Here is a 15,377-nt window from a genome sequence, read left to right as displayed (position 1 = left end):
CCGGCGGGCGGGGCCCGGCGCTGTTGCCGGGGCGGCGGATGGCGGCGGCGGCTCCTCGATGGCGGCGGGGCTGAGCGCGGATCCTGCACCGGCGGCCGGGACGCGGGGACTCCCCCTTCGCTGCGGGGAGGCCCAGTCCTCGGGGTAACCCGCTGACCCCCTCCCCTCAGCCCGCGCCCCTTCCCCGCCTGCCTCCTCGCAAAGCCCGCTGCCCCGTCCCTCGCCGCCGGTTCCTTTGTGCTCCCTCCCCGTCCCGCCCCCTCGGAGCGCCCCTCGCCCCGGCTGCGTCTCGCTTCGCCCCACCTCCAACCCCTCCCTCAGCCCCCCGGCTCCTGCCTCTCGGTTGTCCCTCAGCAGCCCCGGGGGGAGTTGTGCTCGTCCGTGAAGCCGGGCTGGCTCCGGCAGTTCGCCTGCGTCCATCGCAGTCCCCGGCGGGCGGGCAGCCCTCCCTCCGTGCCGTGTGTGGCCTCGGAAAGCAGCTTTGGGATCCTTCGGGATCGAGGGAACCGGGGAGGGGGCAGCGGGCAGGGGATGAAGGGGGGCAGCCCCCGAGTCCCTGCCCGGGGACGGGCCGGTCCCGGCTGCGAGCATCCGAGGGCAGAGCAGAGCAGGGCAGGGCAGAGGCGCTGCCGAGCCCCGAGGGGCCGGTGCCCGGCCAGCCCCGCCATGTGCAGCGCGGCTCCTCGCCCGCGCGGGGAGGGAAGCGTTCCCAGCCCGCCCGCCTTGCTCAGGCTTTGCCTTAACCACGTACATGAGGAAAATCTATCCCGTTTCTGTTTCTCTTCTTGTGTTTCCAGAAAAAGGGGGAGAGAGAGGCAGGCTGATACTGAAGCCAACCAGCTGCGCTTCTGAGTGGGAAACTCCGGACTGATCTCATGGCTTGCTTTTAATTTATTAATACTTCATTATCTCTGAAAATGAACCTTTTGTGAAGCTCTTCTCCTAACTCTCCTTATTCCTCTTTCACGAGGTGGCTGCTGCTGTGCGAGGGAAGGAATGGCATGAAGTAAATGACTCCAGTATAAAACGCAATCTGCTTTGCCCAAGTGCCCAGTGGGCAGCACTGTCACTTTAATAATTCCAGGTCAAGGGATTGCTTTCCTCGTTTTCAATCCTCTCTTTTAATACATGGGAGGATCAGAGGGACATTAAAGACCGTAAGGCTGGGTGGCTTGCAGATAATAAAAATGAAAGTGTCTGCCCAGTGACTTCTGTTGGGTAAGAGGGTGATATTTGAAGGCTCTTGTCTGGTGAGGAAAAGGGGATCTTTTCAGTCTGCTGTGTAGTCACCTAATACATAGCTAGCAAAATTAATTCAAGAATTGAAAGAGCTTAAAGAGGCGCTTTGGATTGTTTTTGTCTTCCTCCTTATTTGGATTACTTGGGCGTTTTTGTCCTGCAAATAATATGTTTTTGAGCATGTACAGGTGGAGTATTGAGACAGCTGCCTAGAGATGGACTGTGCCTTAATTGTATTGCATAAAATCTTTTAATTTCCAAACTTTGCTGCCAGAAGAGGAGTTATAATAAGGTTTTATATTGCCAAGGACGTTTGCTCTTCTATTTTTATAGAGTCAAATATATTTTAAAGAAATTGAAAGCATCTCTTTAAAAAGAATCAAAAAGCTTCTTTCCCCCCCTTTTTATTTTTTCTTTTTTGTGGAGAGCATCGCAAGTCCAACCCAAGGGAACAGCAAGTATTCATAGAAATGAAGACTGAAGCTGCATTTCCTTACTGAACTGTAAAAGTGTTCTGCAATAGATAGTCAGTTCCTGACCTTGCAGAGTGTTCCAGTAGTACCTCGTTAGTACCTGTAAATAAGTGCTTGCAACCAGATTCAGAAGTAGGAAGAAGAATGCCAGTCAAGAAGAAAGGTGGGCTATGAAGCTTCATATCTCATATTGCATCTTCATTGTGTTAGATTGTTGATTTCTAGTACTTAACTTTTAATTTCAAATTAAAAATGCTTTAATGGGGAATGGAAATAATTTTTCTTTTGCACTGAAAATAGAAGAAAAATCTGTGCACTTACGATAATAATTTTTAAAAGTAACTTTAAAGTTACTTTTTAAGATTTACTTAAGATTAAGATTTACTTTAAAATTAAGATTTAAGATTTACTGTTTTAAGATTTGCATCAAATTTGGCCTCAAATATTTTTTTTTGTAAAAATCAGCCATCCGAGATTTTGAGCAGGCACCAAGAGAAAAGCTTGATGTTTAATTTTGTGAGAAGCCTCTCTTACAAACGCTAATAAATTTGAAAACCGTAGTTTAATCTGTTATCTATTTGTGACACGTTTGGCAGATAAACATCAGCTGTCAGTAGCAGCATAAATAAATAACAAAGTTTCAAGGCTGATTTTAAAACCAAGATATGAGAGCTGTGTTTTGAAGGTGATTTGAATGTTTTTGGTTTTTTTTAATGTGATTTTCATTAGCTTGAATTTCCATGCTTTAGTACAATTTAAAACTACTGTCTTTAAGGCTGTAGTATGGCAGCATTTAAGAAAAGACAAACAGCCTTACATTTGGCCTCTTCTCACCTCATGTTTGTGTTTGCAGCTTTGAAAAATGTGACTTCCAGTGTTCAGACAACAGTTGGAAAGTATATGAAGGCAAATTCTTACTCTGAAAACACTCACAGACCTTAGGTTAATTCTGGTTTCTTGCAAATTGGACACCGATTTAAAGTATCTGAATATGCTTATAGAGTAAGGGTGATGGGAATCTTTTTTTATTCAGCTTATCTATCCAAGTTGTGCCTGGGTCTAATATATCCGTGGATCTGATGATACAAGATGTGGGGGAAAGGGCAAAAAGTGAATGCTCCAAACAGAAATGAGGATGTAATCGATGTGACTTTGGATTCTGTTCCGTGTAGGAATAATCCTTCATTAGTTATGAGTTAACATTTACTATATAAATAATGATGAACACACAGATTGCTAGAATTATTTTCATTAAAAAAAACAAACAATAAATGGGATTTTGTGATTGTGTTTTAAAAAATGACAGTGTAGAAATGAAATTTCCAACCTGAAATATTTTAATGAATGGCCTTGTCATTCATGGAATCGCTTGCCATTATGTGTAGTAAAGGTGGAAACGTGTATGGAGGAATTCCGTTCTTAATAATTCATCCTGCTGTGCTGTAAAAGTGTCACCCAGATGTGCTGGGGAGGCTTCTGTATCCTGTCTGTTTACAGAAGGAAAACTGAGGCTTTCCATTATTTCGGTTTTAATCCTGATTTAGGTGATTTACACTGAGGATGTTTCTATGCCAGATGTTCAGCTGTAATTCAGTTTCTGAATACTTGCTGCAGGACCTTAGGGGTGAAATCTTACAGGCTCCTTTGTGCAGAAGTGATATTGGCAATCACAGCAGTCCCTTTTGGCCTTAAAAAGCTCTGAATTTCCTGTTTGTTTCCAGGCAGTTGGGGTCAGTCTTAATGTACACCAAGGCTTGACTTTCTTCTTTGGTGTTACAAGGATGTGTGTTTTGGCGACATTGAAATATAACGTCAAGGACCCAAATGTCCCCCTTGAAATACTTTAAATTGTCACATCAATCAGTGTACTGAAGTTGCCAGTGTGAATGTATTTGATTATTAAAAGGGTATTGTTAAGAATGTATTTTAAGCATGTAAATTGCAGGATTAAAAATGTTGGCGAATCAGCAACTTCATTGTGATTTTGAACGACTTAATTTGTCTAGTTCATGCAATAGATTTTAACTTTCTAAATGTAATTAAAAGCATGCTGGCAACTCAAAACATTCTACCGTTTTTAAAATGATTGCTATTTTTTCAAGTAATGCCTGTTAATTCTATGAATGTTAGAAAGATTGAGGGGATTCTTCCATGTTTGGTTTTTGGGGTTTTTTCCCATTTATTTGCTTTATGATTTTGACAGCAGTTTGTGGCTAACTAGTTTAGTATTTCTGATGATGACTTATTTTCCTTTTCTGGGGAAGATTTGGGAGTTCACGTTTACTGTCCTTCCCATCGAGGGCATCTGGAGAAATCTCAGTGGGATACTCTTGTAGGCTGTGCAGAAGTATTTCAGTATCAGCATTGAGGACAGGATTATCCCTCTCCTTGTCAGCACTTCTTTCTGCATTGCTATTTTGGATTTGATTAAAATATTCTCCTAAAATCAGTATGGAGACAGAGAAACCTGTGAAACAAGCTTTAAAACATGCTGATATTTATCACTGGAAGTTGTTACCAAGCACTGTTTTCTTTGGCAGTGGCCGGTTGTGGGTCTTCCTAAAGAACAGTTGAAGCATTTTGGGAATTTACCTTTGAAATAGCTTCACATTTGCACCTAAGTTACACTTCACCTTACTGCTTGTTGTTATGCCTGCCATCTTTGCTTTTAAAAGTACAGGCCTGTATAGTTAGGAAGAAAATAGTTTGCTTAATAATAAAAATCATATAACTTACAGGAAGCTTTAATTTCTTATGGATGGGGGAGGGGGAAGGCTTGGTCCTGGTCATGTGTCAGTACCTGATTTCCATTGCCTGATGTGCTAGAGTGAAAATATTTTGTTTTTCTCACTTGAGTGTGGAGGGCAATGAGGCTCCACCTTCCCAGGAATGTTCACAGAGTTGACATGCTTGCTGGCAGTACCAGCAAAAAGCGAGGCTGGAAAGGGACTATGGAGTATCCTGTGGTGTTGGATGTGCTCCCTATAGGTATGGGGTGAGACATTGTGTGGATTGGTGCACTATTGCTTCACAGTTAAACAAAGGGCTCTTCGGTTTGGCTTTTGCTCATCTCTGATTTTGAAGTACACTTAAAGTTTTAAATCTGACAAGACTGGCATTTGACTGTAGTTACAAAATTATTTGTTAGACAGTACCACTTAGAGATGGAATGAAATGAACAATTTTGAGAAGTAAATAAATTCATTATTTTTGCTTAATTTTTACCTTTCACAAACTACGATATTTCTGAACAGAACCATTCATGGAAATATGGAATTTCTTGAGGAAGTCTTTGCTTCAAAGTGAAATAGTACTACCATACAGAAGAAGTGAAGTTAGGTTTTTGCATGGGTTTAGATGTCTGCTCTCCTGCCCTCCTTCCCTGAGTTACTTAGCTTGATTTCTGTTAACTGTAAGGGACTATATTTAGATCTGTAATTGCACATATTTTGGATTCATCAACAGAATCGTTAATAGCAAAAATGTTACTGTAATTCATTTGTGTCTTTCACAGTGATGGAAATAACTAATTAAATCCATGCTCCTCTGTGATGAAGGCCAGATTCCAGTTTTGGAGCCCTGCTTGTGATTCACACAGCGATGGCACGAACCCCCACATCTGGGTGCTTGGCTGCACATGTGCTTCTGCACTAACCCTGTCATCCTCCTTGCACATCTCGCTGTGTCGAGGCAGTCAGAGATAGGAGTGTTGGGTTTTGTGCTGCCCTCATTCCACTTTGCATCTCTCAGAGGGAGAGGGGTTGTATCTTTAGTTGGATGAAACCTGTGGGCTGCTGTTAGTGCTGTCTTGACTCGCCCCACCTTGTTTCCCGTTTATAAAGATGTGCTGATTCTGTCATGGAATAGCTTTTTGCATATTCCTTTTATATTAAAAATGCCTTCCAGGACATGTTTTATTAAGCACGTCAATGTCAAGAATTAAAACGCGTCAGTCTGAATCCATGAGGACAACTTCTGGGCCATTTAGAAGAACACAGATGTGCTCTATGAAATGCTGGATTTGTAGTGGTAATGCTGTCTTTGTGGCTGGTCTTTTGAAAGGAAAGGGTCTAAAAACAACTCAGCAGGAACTTTTAAACAAAGTTCATAAAGGACCAGACAAAGCTAGCTCCCTTTAATGCCCTAATTCTCTTTCAAGCTGCAAGTTTCTTTTTAGCTAACAAAATTTAAATTTAGGATCATAACTTTTTGTGCTCAAAAATCTTGAATGTGGTTTCAGTCTTCTTACAGCAGCAAGTCCAGCATACATTGGAAATTTTCTTTCTCATTTACTTGTAACAGGTAATTTATATTACAAGATTTTTGTCCTTTCAGTTGCTGAATAGTAATTCTCAAATAAGTATATGGCTAAAAGGGTACCTCCTTCACTCCAGGTTTTGTTCAACTACTCTCAGTTTTTACAGTCATTTTCAGTATGGGAACAGTGGAAATTTTAGTTATGTTTACAGACTGTGGAAAGCACAATTTTAGGTTTCCAAGAGTTAAACAAACAAGTGTCAGAAAATGACTATCTAAACCATGCCAATTTTCACCACAAAGCTTTGATTTAAAGATGTCACTGCTTTTATGGCAGTGAGCTTTTTCCAGCCAGACATTGTTTCTGCTGTGAGAAACAGTGAAGTATTTTGCCTACAAAAGGACTAAAGGAGCAGGCATTATACAGAACAAGCCTTTGTTATATGCATGCACACTGCAAAGCTAAGTGGACTCTGGACTGGGAATAGTGAAATTTATGCTCTTTTCCAGCCCTGCTGTTATTCTGGTACTTCTCAGATGTTTAATGTAGATCCATCCCATTTTAATTGCCTCACTTAGGTAGGGTGCCCAGCTTTTTTTCGTGAAGTGTTGCTTTGGTCAGCAGAGAGAGAGAGATCCACCTCCAAAGGGTATTTTAACACACACTAGATCTGCATTGCCTTCTGGACAATTGTCATTTTCTCTCTCCCCATAGACAAAGCACAGGGTAACCACACTATAACTCCCTTACCTCAGTTTGATGATGTCTCATTCTCTCGTGTAAATTTTAGTGGCAAAACATCTCCTTATCTGAGATATTTATGAGAGCTGACACTGTGTGTTCTATGAGTGCTATAAATTAACACTCTTCATTATTTTAGGGGGGAAAAAAGTGTTATAAATTACTGTACTATTAGTCACTGGAATTGGAAGCAACCATAGCGTTGGTACAAGCACAAGAGGCAGCTGTGCATCCTCTCCTCCATTCCTGTTGAGTGCATATTGCACTCTGTAGAAGCAGTGGTGTCTTGCATTATAAGCATAATCTTTTTCCTTCTCATCCTCTCTTCTTTCCTTCTGAATTTGTTCCAGATGGGCAAGCTAGATGTCAGAGGGTAACCATGGAGAAAAAGCCAAATTTGTAACTAGTGGCCAAATGTGATAAAAGATGATTTTTCAGTCCCTGGTTCAGCAAGACGAAAATCTGCCTTACTCAGATATGCTTACTTTGGTCAGGTCATACCAGGTTCCTTCTTCTTAGAAGTATTTAAGGTCTGTTTCACTGAGGTATCTTCTTGTATTTACTGCAAATCAACACAGTGCTGAACAACAGCTTTATAAAAATAGAAATAAAGGTCATGTTTTCTCCTGCCATATTCATCCCAGAAAGAGCCAGCAAGGCTGCCCTGACCTAATGGGTGATGGCAGTAGTAATCAACATACAAAATATGTGAAGAAAACATTTGCTCTTTATTGGATGTGGTCCAGAAGAATTTTCGGTAGCAGAACTTTGTCAGAACAAGTCAGTGCAATTGTTCCTAAGTCTGTCTTCACTTTTGGGCTGAAGAGGTTAACACTTCCTTCAAAATGTATTTATCAGGGAATTGAATCATGTAGAGTTCCCTGGAAAGAGGGAATCTGGACAGTTTGCAGTTTCACAAGCAGAAACCAGTCTTTTCTGATTTCAAATGCTCCTGTCCCCTGACTGTATGGGCATGTCTCACATTATGCTGTAGTGGAATAATTCCAGGCTCCTTCTGGTTCATATCTAGGTGTTGAACACCATGTTAACACTGCCTTGCAGATGGATGTCTGTGCTTTTAACCAAAAAGACCCCAACCAAACAACCCCAGCCCAAGGTTTGCAAATCTACAGACCCAGTTCTTTAATGTCGAAAATGTAAATTTTTTTTATGTTGCCTGAAGGTGCATGTTGGGTTTTTTATTGACTCGGAGATTCTAGTATAATACAGAGATTTTCAAATTAAAAATTCCAATATGGATGTGAGAAAATGTAAGACCATAATGCCTATTTTGCTAATCAATAAAGGTAATTTGATCTCATTCCTTTTTTTTTTTCATTATTAGAAAGCATTTGTGTTACTGAATTGTTTTCTTTCATGTAATATAAAGATTCTTTCGTATGCATTTGGAAATTATTTATTTCTGAACAGGCATATTTTTGCTTAGTTTTCTGTCTCACTCCAGTTTTCACATTTATGTTAATTTTGGTACTGAATGTTCTTTTGAAGGAAAAAAAAATATCCAGCTGCTGTACTAAGTGTGCAATTCCTGGTTTTTACTCTTGCAACTATACATCAAGTTCCACTAGTTTTGTGTCTTGCATTCAATTAGATTGTAAGCTCTTCAAAGCAGGGCACTCTGATAATTTTGCATTGTTAAGATGTCAATTTACATTTATTCAGCTGTATAAATAAGAGATTTTTATTTGGTGCTATGTCATTTTGAGGGTTTGTGGCTTCATTTTTCATTCTGTCTTCATATTTGCATTGTTGATTTAACATTAACATTTGTACACCTAGATTTTAACATTGTGACACTTGAAAGGCAGAAACAAGAAGGTGAGGTGAAGCTATTTGTAATTGCAGGGTGTCTGATTTTGGAAGGAGTCTCAAGGCCCCAGAATCTGCTCATTCCATTATCTGAAATGCAAACAGGTCACCTGTGTAGCCAGGTCACCAAACTGGAGCAAGGATTGTTAATGAACAGGTCCCACATTTCCTTCAACATATCTGGGAAAAGAGAACTCCTTGGAAAAAAGGAATGGCCCTGGTGTGACGAGCAGCTGATATCAGCAGTTGCTTACAGTCCTTTTGTGGTCCCCTGAGGAGAAGTGATGGGGAAGAATTCGGGTTCTGGAGTGAGCCTCTGATAAGCACTTCCTTACAGTAAAGTGTGATACATAAGATTAACAGGTTATATACTAAATATTGAGTATTTCTTCAATGTTTAATTGTAGTTTACAGGCAGGGATGAGTAGACATATCTGTGGGATTGCAGGGGTCAGATAGTCATCTGGGGGCTCTGAAGCAGGAATGTGGCTTGGTTTTCAGGATACTTTCTGATAAACAGAAATGCTGGAGTAAAGTTTGTGAGTTTATGCTGAGCCACTTCCTGATCTTTATATAATATCCTACTTCTTGTGTTAGTACAGTTAGTCAAGTTTAAAGAATTATATTTAAAATAAAAAAAAAAAATGTGTGAAGGCAGCATATTACCAGAACAGATGTGTGGTTGTATGTTGTAAAAACAAGTCTGAAGATACATGGACAACAAGGTTATATTGACTTAATCAACACAGATATATGAAATTTTTCTTAGTTTTCCTTATAGTAAGTTAAACAAAAAGTCTGATTCTTAACAAATAGGCCACAAAAAGAACCAATCACTTCCCTGGTTGGTTGTGTGTGTTGTGTTTCATAAAGCTGATGGTTTTTCTGTCCACCTCCATCCACCAGTCAGTGTTCCTGTATCATTACTGGGTGTCCAGCCTGAGTTTATAGGTTGTGTGTTAAGATAAATTTAATTCCAGAAAAGAGAATAAGAGGCTTTGAGAAAGTCAAAAGTATACAAAGGTTGCGGAGGCCGGAACTGTGAAAAAGGACACTGAGCAGGGAAGGGACATGACAAATCAAACAAGTGCAGAAGAGGCTATAAAGGGAATAATGGTGGTTTGCTTTACTCTTTGACATCTGGATGACAAGTAGTTGTCCTGATTTATAACAAAACAAGATTGGTTTTATGTAGTAGGAAAAAACCACTAGAACCTTCAAGCAGTGAAGTCAGATGCTGAGAGATCTTGGGGATGTTGTAGGAGGTTACCAGTGTAGTTAGATGCCATCTGGGTGTAAGCCTGGGACCTTCTGCCCAGCAGGGAGGAAAACTGAAGAGCTCATAGGGCTCCTCCAGGCTCTCTGTGCCTGTCTGTTCTGTTTCTCAGAGTTCAGCTGACGCATCATAACACAATTCCTGCCCTTCAAAGCGATCTGACTTGCAGAACATTTAGCCCTCTGCGTTCTGTTGCCTGCTCAAATCAATATTCTGGAACGAGAGACTGCTGAGCAACTTCTGCGGTTCTGTGGCAGCTGTGTGGGGCACAGAGACCTGCAACGACACAACTGCATGGTAACACTGTTCAGGGCAAAGCTACCTGTCCTCCTTCAGTTTTCCTTGGAATTTGGATGCCTGGTTTCCCCTTAATATACCTGGGCATGTGATAGTGCCTTGTTCTGAGAAATTGGTACTTGCTGTCTGGCCCATTTCTTGTCTGCTGGCAGCACCATGGTCTAGAATAACACTGCTTCACAATGGAACTGTTCCTAAATGGGTGTTCTGTGGGAAAGCAGTTGTGCAGAGAATTCACCTAGGCTAGAGTTCGTTTAGGGATGTCACACTTTTTACAGTTAATGGAGGGTAAGGGCAGCTGAGAATGCAACCTCAACTTGAAATAGCATTCCTTGAAAGACTCCACTTGTCCAAGATTAATCTCCACAGGCTATGTGTTGGCCTCAGTGTGCCAATCTGGTTGCTAAAAGCTGAAATCCGAGAAACAAGCTTGCCTTGTATTCCCTTCGATGATTACCATCCATCCTTTTTCTGTCCCCTTGTTTTCCCTAGCAGGACAGAAGATGGGTTTATGTGCCATGCATATCCTGAGGAGCTGTTATTTTTAACCCTTTTGCTTGTTTGTTGTGAGTGCTCTCCACACTGGGTGATTGTCACATACGTCACGCCTTATGCTTCCTCAAGGCTGTATAACCCATATGCTGCATTTTCTGGATAGTTGTTTAAAGCCCTCTTAAAGAGATGAAGAGCCCAAGATGCTGGGAACTTTCTGGTTTTTACACATTTTCCCTGTCTGCTTTCCCTCTGTGCAGTCTGCTAGATTAATATGCGTCTCATATTAATGTTTATATGTAAATATTTTATGATTATCATTTGTCTAGTAATTCTCAAGTCCTTTGAATCATGGGAGCTTACAGCTTGTGTTTTTCTCAACCATCTTAGTGTATTGTTTCTTGAATTTCTTTCTAAAATTTAGCCGGCTTTCTGCTCTTTTGCTCTGTGGGTACTGAGTATTGTGCATTAGCAGAATTTATTCCTTTGTGTTTGCTGTTCTGTGTGCAGATCAGGGAAGGTAAATGAGTTGCTGATAGCTTTGACTTGGATCAGTCCCGAGGCAGATTGGCTGAAAATTTCTTGCTGCATTCCCTTCTGCTGATCTGTAACAACTCATTTTAATTTTTTGAGAATTCCAGGCCAGAGAATCAAATCAAGACATCTTTAAATGATGGGCTCAGGGAACAGTGATTGCTCCTCTGTCTTTTTTTGCTCACCTAAATGAAGGGGAACAACTCTCCAAAATGAAAGTAGTTTTTGAGATAGTTTTTCTTCTAAAGTTATCAAAGATCACTTCCTTGCTCCCTTTTGGGGTGCTGTGGTTCCATTTCTTACTTCTATTTTGGTTCCAGTGTTTCTTCTCCACCATTCTTTATGCTTTTCCTGCTTCACTGCTCTACATTTTCCCAATTCTGGTTCTCAAAGATCTGTAAAGTGTCTCCTGAAATGTGTTGGCATTTTCTTCTTTTAAAATTCACCTCTACAACACACTTGGCACATCAGAAGATCATTAAAATCCCTTTTAGGAAAAAGCAGATTAAAAAAATGAAAAATAAGGAGAAATTGAAATTAAAACACCCCTTCATTTTATCAACTCAGTTTGGGTTAGATCTCAACTAATGTTAAATGTCTCTTACCAATGAAACCTTATTTTTCGGTGAAGTTGACATTTTTCCAAGCTGTTGCACCCCAAAAATATTTTCATTCACAAACTCTGATGCCAGTGGGAGGAAAAAAATGTAAATGTGTTTCTAAACTTAATAAGAGCCTGTGGTAGACTTGGTTCCCTGAGAGGCAGTGGCTGCCTGATACTCCCTTGTGCTGGTGCAGGGTGCAGTTAACCAGCTGAGTCTGATTTCTTCCACCTGCAGGGCAGAACTTGCTGAGTTTGGAATTGTATTTTCATTTTTTTCTCTCCATCTTCCAAGCCACCTTGCTTCAGAGCAGGAGTTGATTAACAAGATCATACTCCCAAGGAAAGCAGCCGCAGCTCTCAGCAGACTGGGGATGTTCAAAGCACAACAAATTGAGTGCAAAATCAGTAACTTGTCCTGGCCAGTAGAGTTCAGCCTATATGACTTTACTGTGGCCAGAAGGAGCTCTAATGGCTTGAAAATACCCATATATTCATATATAGGGCCTTAGCAGCATCTGCTTGAGTTATGTGGTTCTTCCATTATCTGCTCCTTTGGTTTGAGCCATCATCATTCAACAAACCCTAGACTGAAAATGGAGCTGCTTGGTGACTGGTTTTTGAATCGCTTTTACTTTCTCATATAGTTTCAATCAAAGTCAAACCTGTTCCTAATTAGCTATTGCAGTTTGCAGATAAACTTAAATTATCTTCAGGTGTAGTATATTTAGTTCATCTGAAGGATAAATGGTGTGCATAAACAGCTGGGAGGTATTTAAGAAACTTGTTTCTGGAGTCTCTCCTATGGTGTGGTGTGTGACCTGCTATGTGTAGATAGGGCTGTGTCATTCTCTGTCCCATATAAAGGCACAAAAATTTCTTAATCACTCAACTGTCCACACCAGAGCTGCAGATGCTTCAACTCTACCCGGACACTATTGTAAATGCTGCAGTGAGTATGTGTTTCCTTGCCTGTATGGAGTTTCAAAGTGATTCTAAAAATGTGCTTGCAAAACATGAGAGCATAGAGAACAAATCAGCAGAGGAAGGGAATCCTTCTACTTCAAGGTACTGGTCAGTATTGTAAGTGGCATCCAGGTCTTGGACATGGACCCTGAGAAGTAGATGGAATTGATTTTGACATCATTTTAGCAAAGTAGACGATAAAATTATTGCAGTATTATTTTAAATATGCGTAATTATCAAATTTAGTCTTTCATATGTGTGGCTTGCATTTTAAGATAACTGCTTTAGGAAACAATTTATTGGTACAAATTTAATTTTTCCTGATATATAGTTACCTTAATCGGTTTGTGCTTGGATGTATAGCTTCAATTATTTCTGACTGTATCCCCAGAAAACTTTTTGTCTGTAAGTTATACTGAAGTTATGTTTTGTTAAAATATAACTTGGATTTTCTGTACAGCTTTCTATACAATTTTTGTATTTGTTTCATCAGATGTATGAGCATTGCCCCAACAGATTATTTTATTCTGCAGCATAAATATCTACTTATTGAACTTTAAAAATTAACATCACAGAAAAATGTATACAGTGGAGGTACTATCACGTGTGGCATATTCTGTAATGAACCCCTCTGGCATCATAACCCTGAGGAAAGGATTTGCCTCTTCTTTGATTCTTACATAGGTGAATACATTAAGCTACTCATTCTGTTGAAGAAAAATTGAGTAATTCCATGTGTGATAAAAAATTTTGATTGATAGAGGAAAGAAAGCTTTCTGAGGGAGTCCAGTAAACAAAGTTACTGCTCTGTAGCTTTGTGTTAATATTACGTATTTCTGATTTGCTGTAGCAATTGCCCCTTCCCTGCTCAGTAACATAAATCACAAACATTCCTGAACTGCTTAAAAATTGTGGTGTGATAAAGCAGTAAAATCTACAGAATTGTGAGTTAGTTTGGGTTAACTAATAACTTCTTAGACAAGATCCTGTAGGACTGTAAAAGCTATTTTATTCCTTAAGATTTTTTCCTTACAATTGTATTAAGGTGTTTTGAATATGGTTTATTTAAACAAAACAATAATGCATGTACTGACTGTAAGAATATAAGCATGCTTTTGTAGGACTGTATCTTCTGAATGGTTTTTATCCAAGTCATCTTTCAAAGCCAATAGGATCAATTTAAAAATAGTGTCATAAAATACAAAAAAGCAGTAAAAAAAATTAGAACTATATCCAGGCCTCATGGGGCACAGCTGATGCTGACTTCTCAGTGGTCTTTTGTTCACAGACAAAGGACCTACTCAGGATCCACACAGAGGCTCTTAGGATATTAAATTGTATGTTCAGTGCATTTGTTGTCTTGCTTGAATTTGGTTTTGATATCCGTACTGGAGAATAGTGATACCATACAAAAAGATTTTTTTGGTTGCATTTCTGATATGCTCTGTAAGGTACAGGCCTCACTTTGGCTGCTGTAAATTAACTGTGTACTTTATTGACTACTGTAATGCATACAGTGATCCAGTCTCTCATGAAAGCCACCAATCTCTCGTTCTTCTTGATGAAAAGAATGTGTGAGAATCCAGATTTAGAGACTTCTGCTTAATTGGGTGGCAGAGAATATGGTTCTTATTTGAGTGTTGTGCTGCACTCCATTCTTGCAACCAGATAGTACTTAAGCTTTGTAGCTGCAAAAGAAAAAATACTGGGTGTTGCCATCTGTGTTGGGTTTGACTGGGAGTTGACAATGGTGATTATTTTGGGGAGAGTACTCTGCATTTTTCAGCTGTGCCATTTTTATTACGTTATTTTCTATTGTTCTGTGTTGTGCAGAGGTAGGAATGTGCTGTGCTGGTGTTGAACAGGATTGTGCCCCAGCATGCTGAATACTGTCAAATCCATATTAAGGTCTAGTTCTGAGTAATCTATAACCAGGAGAGTTCATCAAGAAGGGGGAAGAGTTCTTTTTTGAAAGCCTAATCTGGTGAGAAATTGACTGGAGATTCAAGTAGTCTCCCCCCTTGGCTTTTCAGGAGTACTCCAGTAGTAGTGGTTGCACAGCCCCCCTCCCTGACATCTGAAATACTCTTGGTCAGGATCAGGATGTGTCTGGGTATCCTGACTGAATCACACAGCACATTGCAGGTTATTTGGAAAGCTAGATACACTGCTGCTGAGTGAGATTGTGCAGGAAAAGGATGCAACCCCATGCTGGAGCTTAGGGATGGAGTAAAAATTAATATATCCTATTAAAGCTAGAGAGGAAAATTAGGCAGGAAGATAATTACTTGATCTGGGATTTAGATTTAGCATTAGAGCTGTACTCTGTTGCTAGTTGTTCATTTTGTAGAGTTTAGGATTCTTCTAGGGTCAACAAAAAGTAGTAACAACAAAAAGTAGCAAGAAAAGTAGTCTTTTCATCTTCATGAATTGAAAAATAGTTTTTCAAGTGAAAATAAAAACTGCTCATATCCCTGAAGGATGCTACTTTTGGTAGCATTGTACTTTTTAAAATAGAAACTACACTTTAGGAAAGGAATTATTAATAAAGGAGGGGATGTCAGCATGCTTCACCAAGTCACTAAGAGTGGTATCCCGGTGTGGAAGAGGCATTCACATCCCATTTTCCTAGTTTATCAGTCTACGCTTAAAACGTGTCCTCAGTACTGC

At 40.1% G+C, this 15,377-nt stretch overlaps 1 protein-coding gene across 2 annotated transcripts in view; it reads left to right on the top strand.

Moving 5' to 3' along the window:
• The first annotated feature begins 5 nt into the window (after positions 1-5).
• DLG2 (discs large MAGUK scaffold protein 2) overlaps positions 6-15,377 on the top strand; it is a 979,322-nt gene continuing 963,950 nt past the window's right edge. Inside the window, exons 1-2 of one of the 2 annotated variants that reach the window (XM_064409604.1) lie at positions 6-144; positions 798-1,875. In XM_064409604.1, coding sequence (XP_064265674.1) covers positions 1,857-1,875 — 19 coding nt within the window. In that variant the 5' untranslated portion in view covers positions 6-144; positions 798-1,856. Of the gene's footprint in view, positions 145-797; positions 1,876-12,521; positions 12,698-15,377 lie in introns of those variants that run through there. The other variant, XM_064409605.1, reaches the window with a different exon arrangement.

This window comes from Passer domesticus, chromosome 2 (genome assembly GCF_036417665.1).
Source record: "Passer domesticus isolate bPasDom1 chromosome 2, bPasDom1.hap1, whole genome shotgun sequence".
In the NCBI taxonomy this organism is placed as follows: Eukaryota; Metazoa; Chordata; class Aves; order Passeriformes; family Passeridae; genus Passer; species Passer domesticus.
The sequence above is the reverse complement of the archived record's forward strand: the minus strand, read 5'-3'. Positions and strand labels throughout refer to the sequence as shown.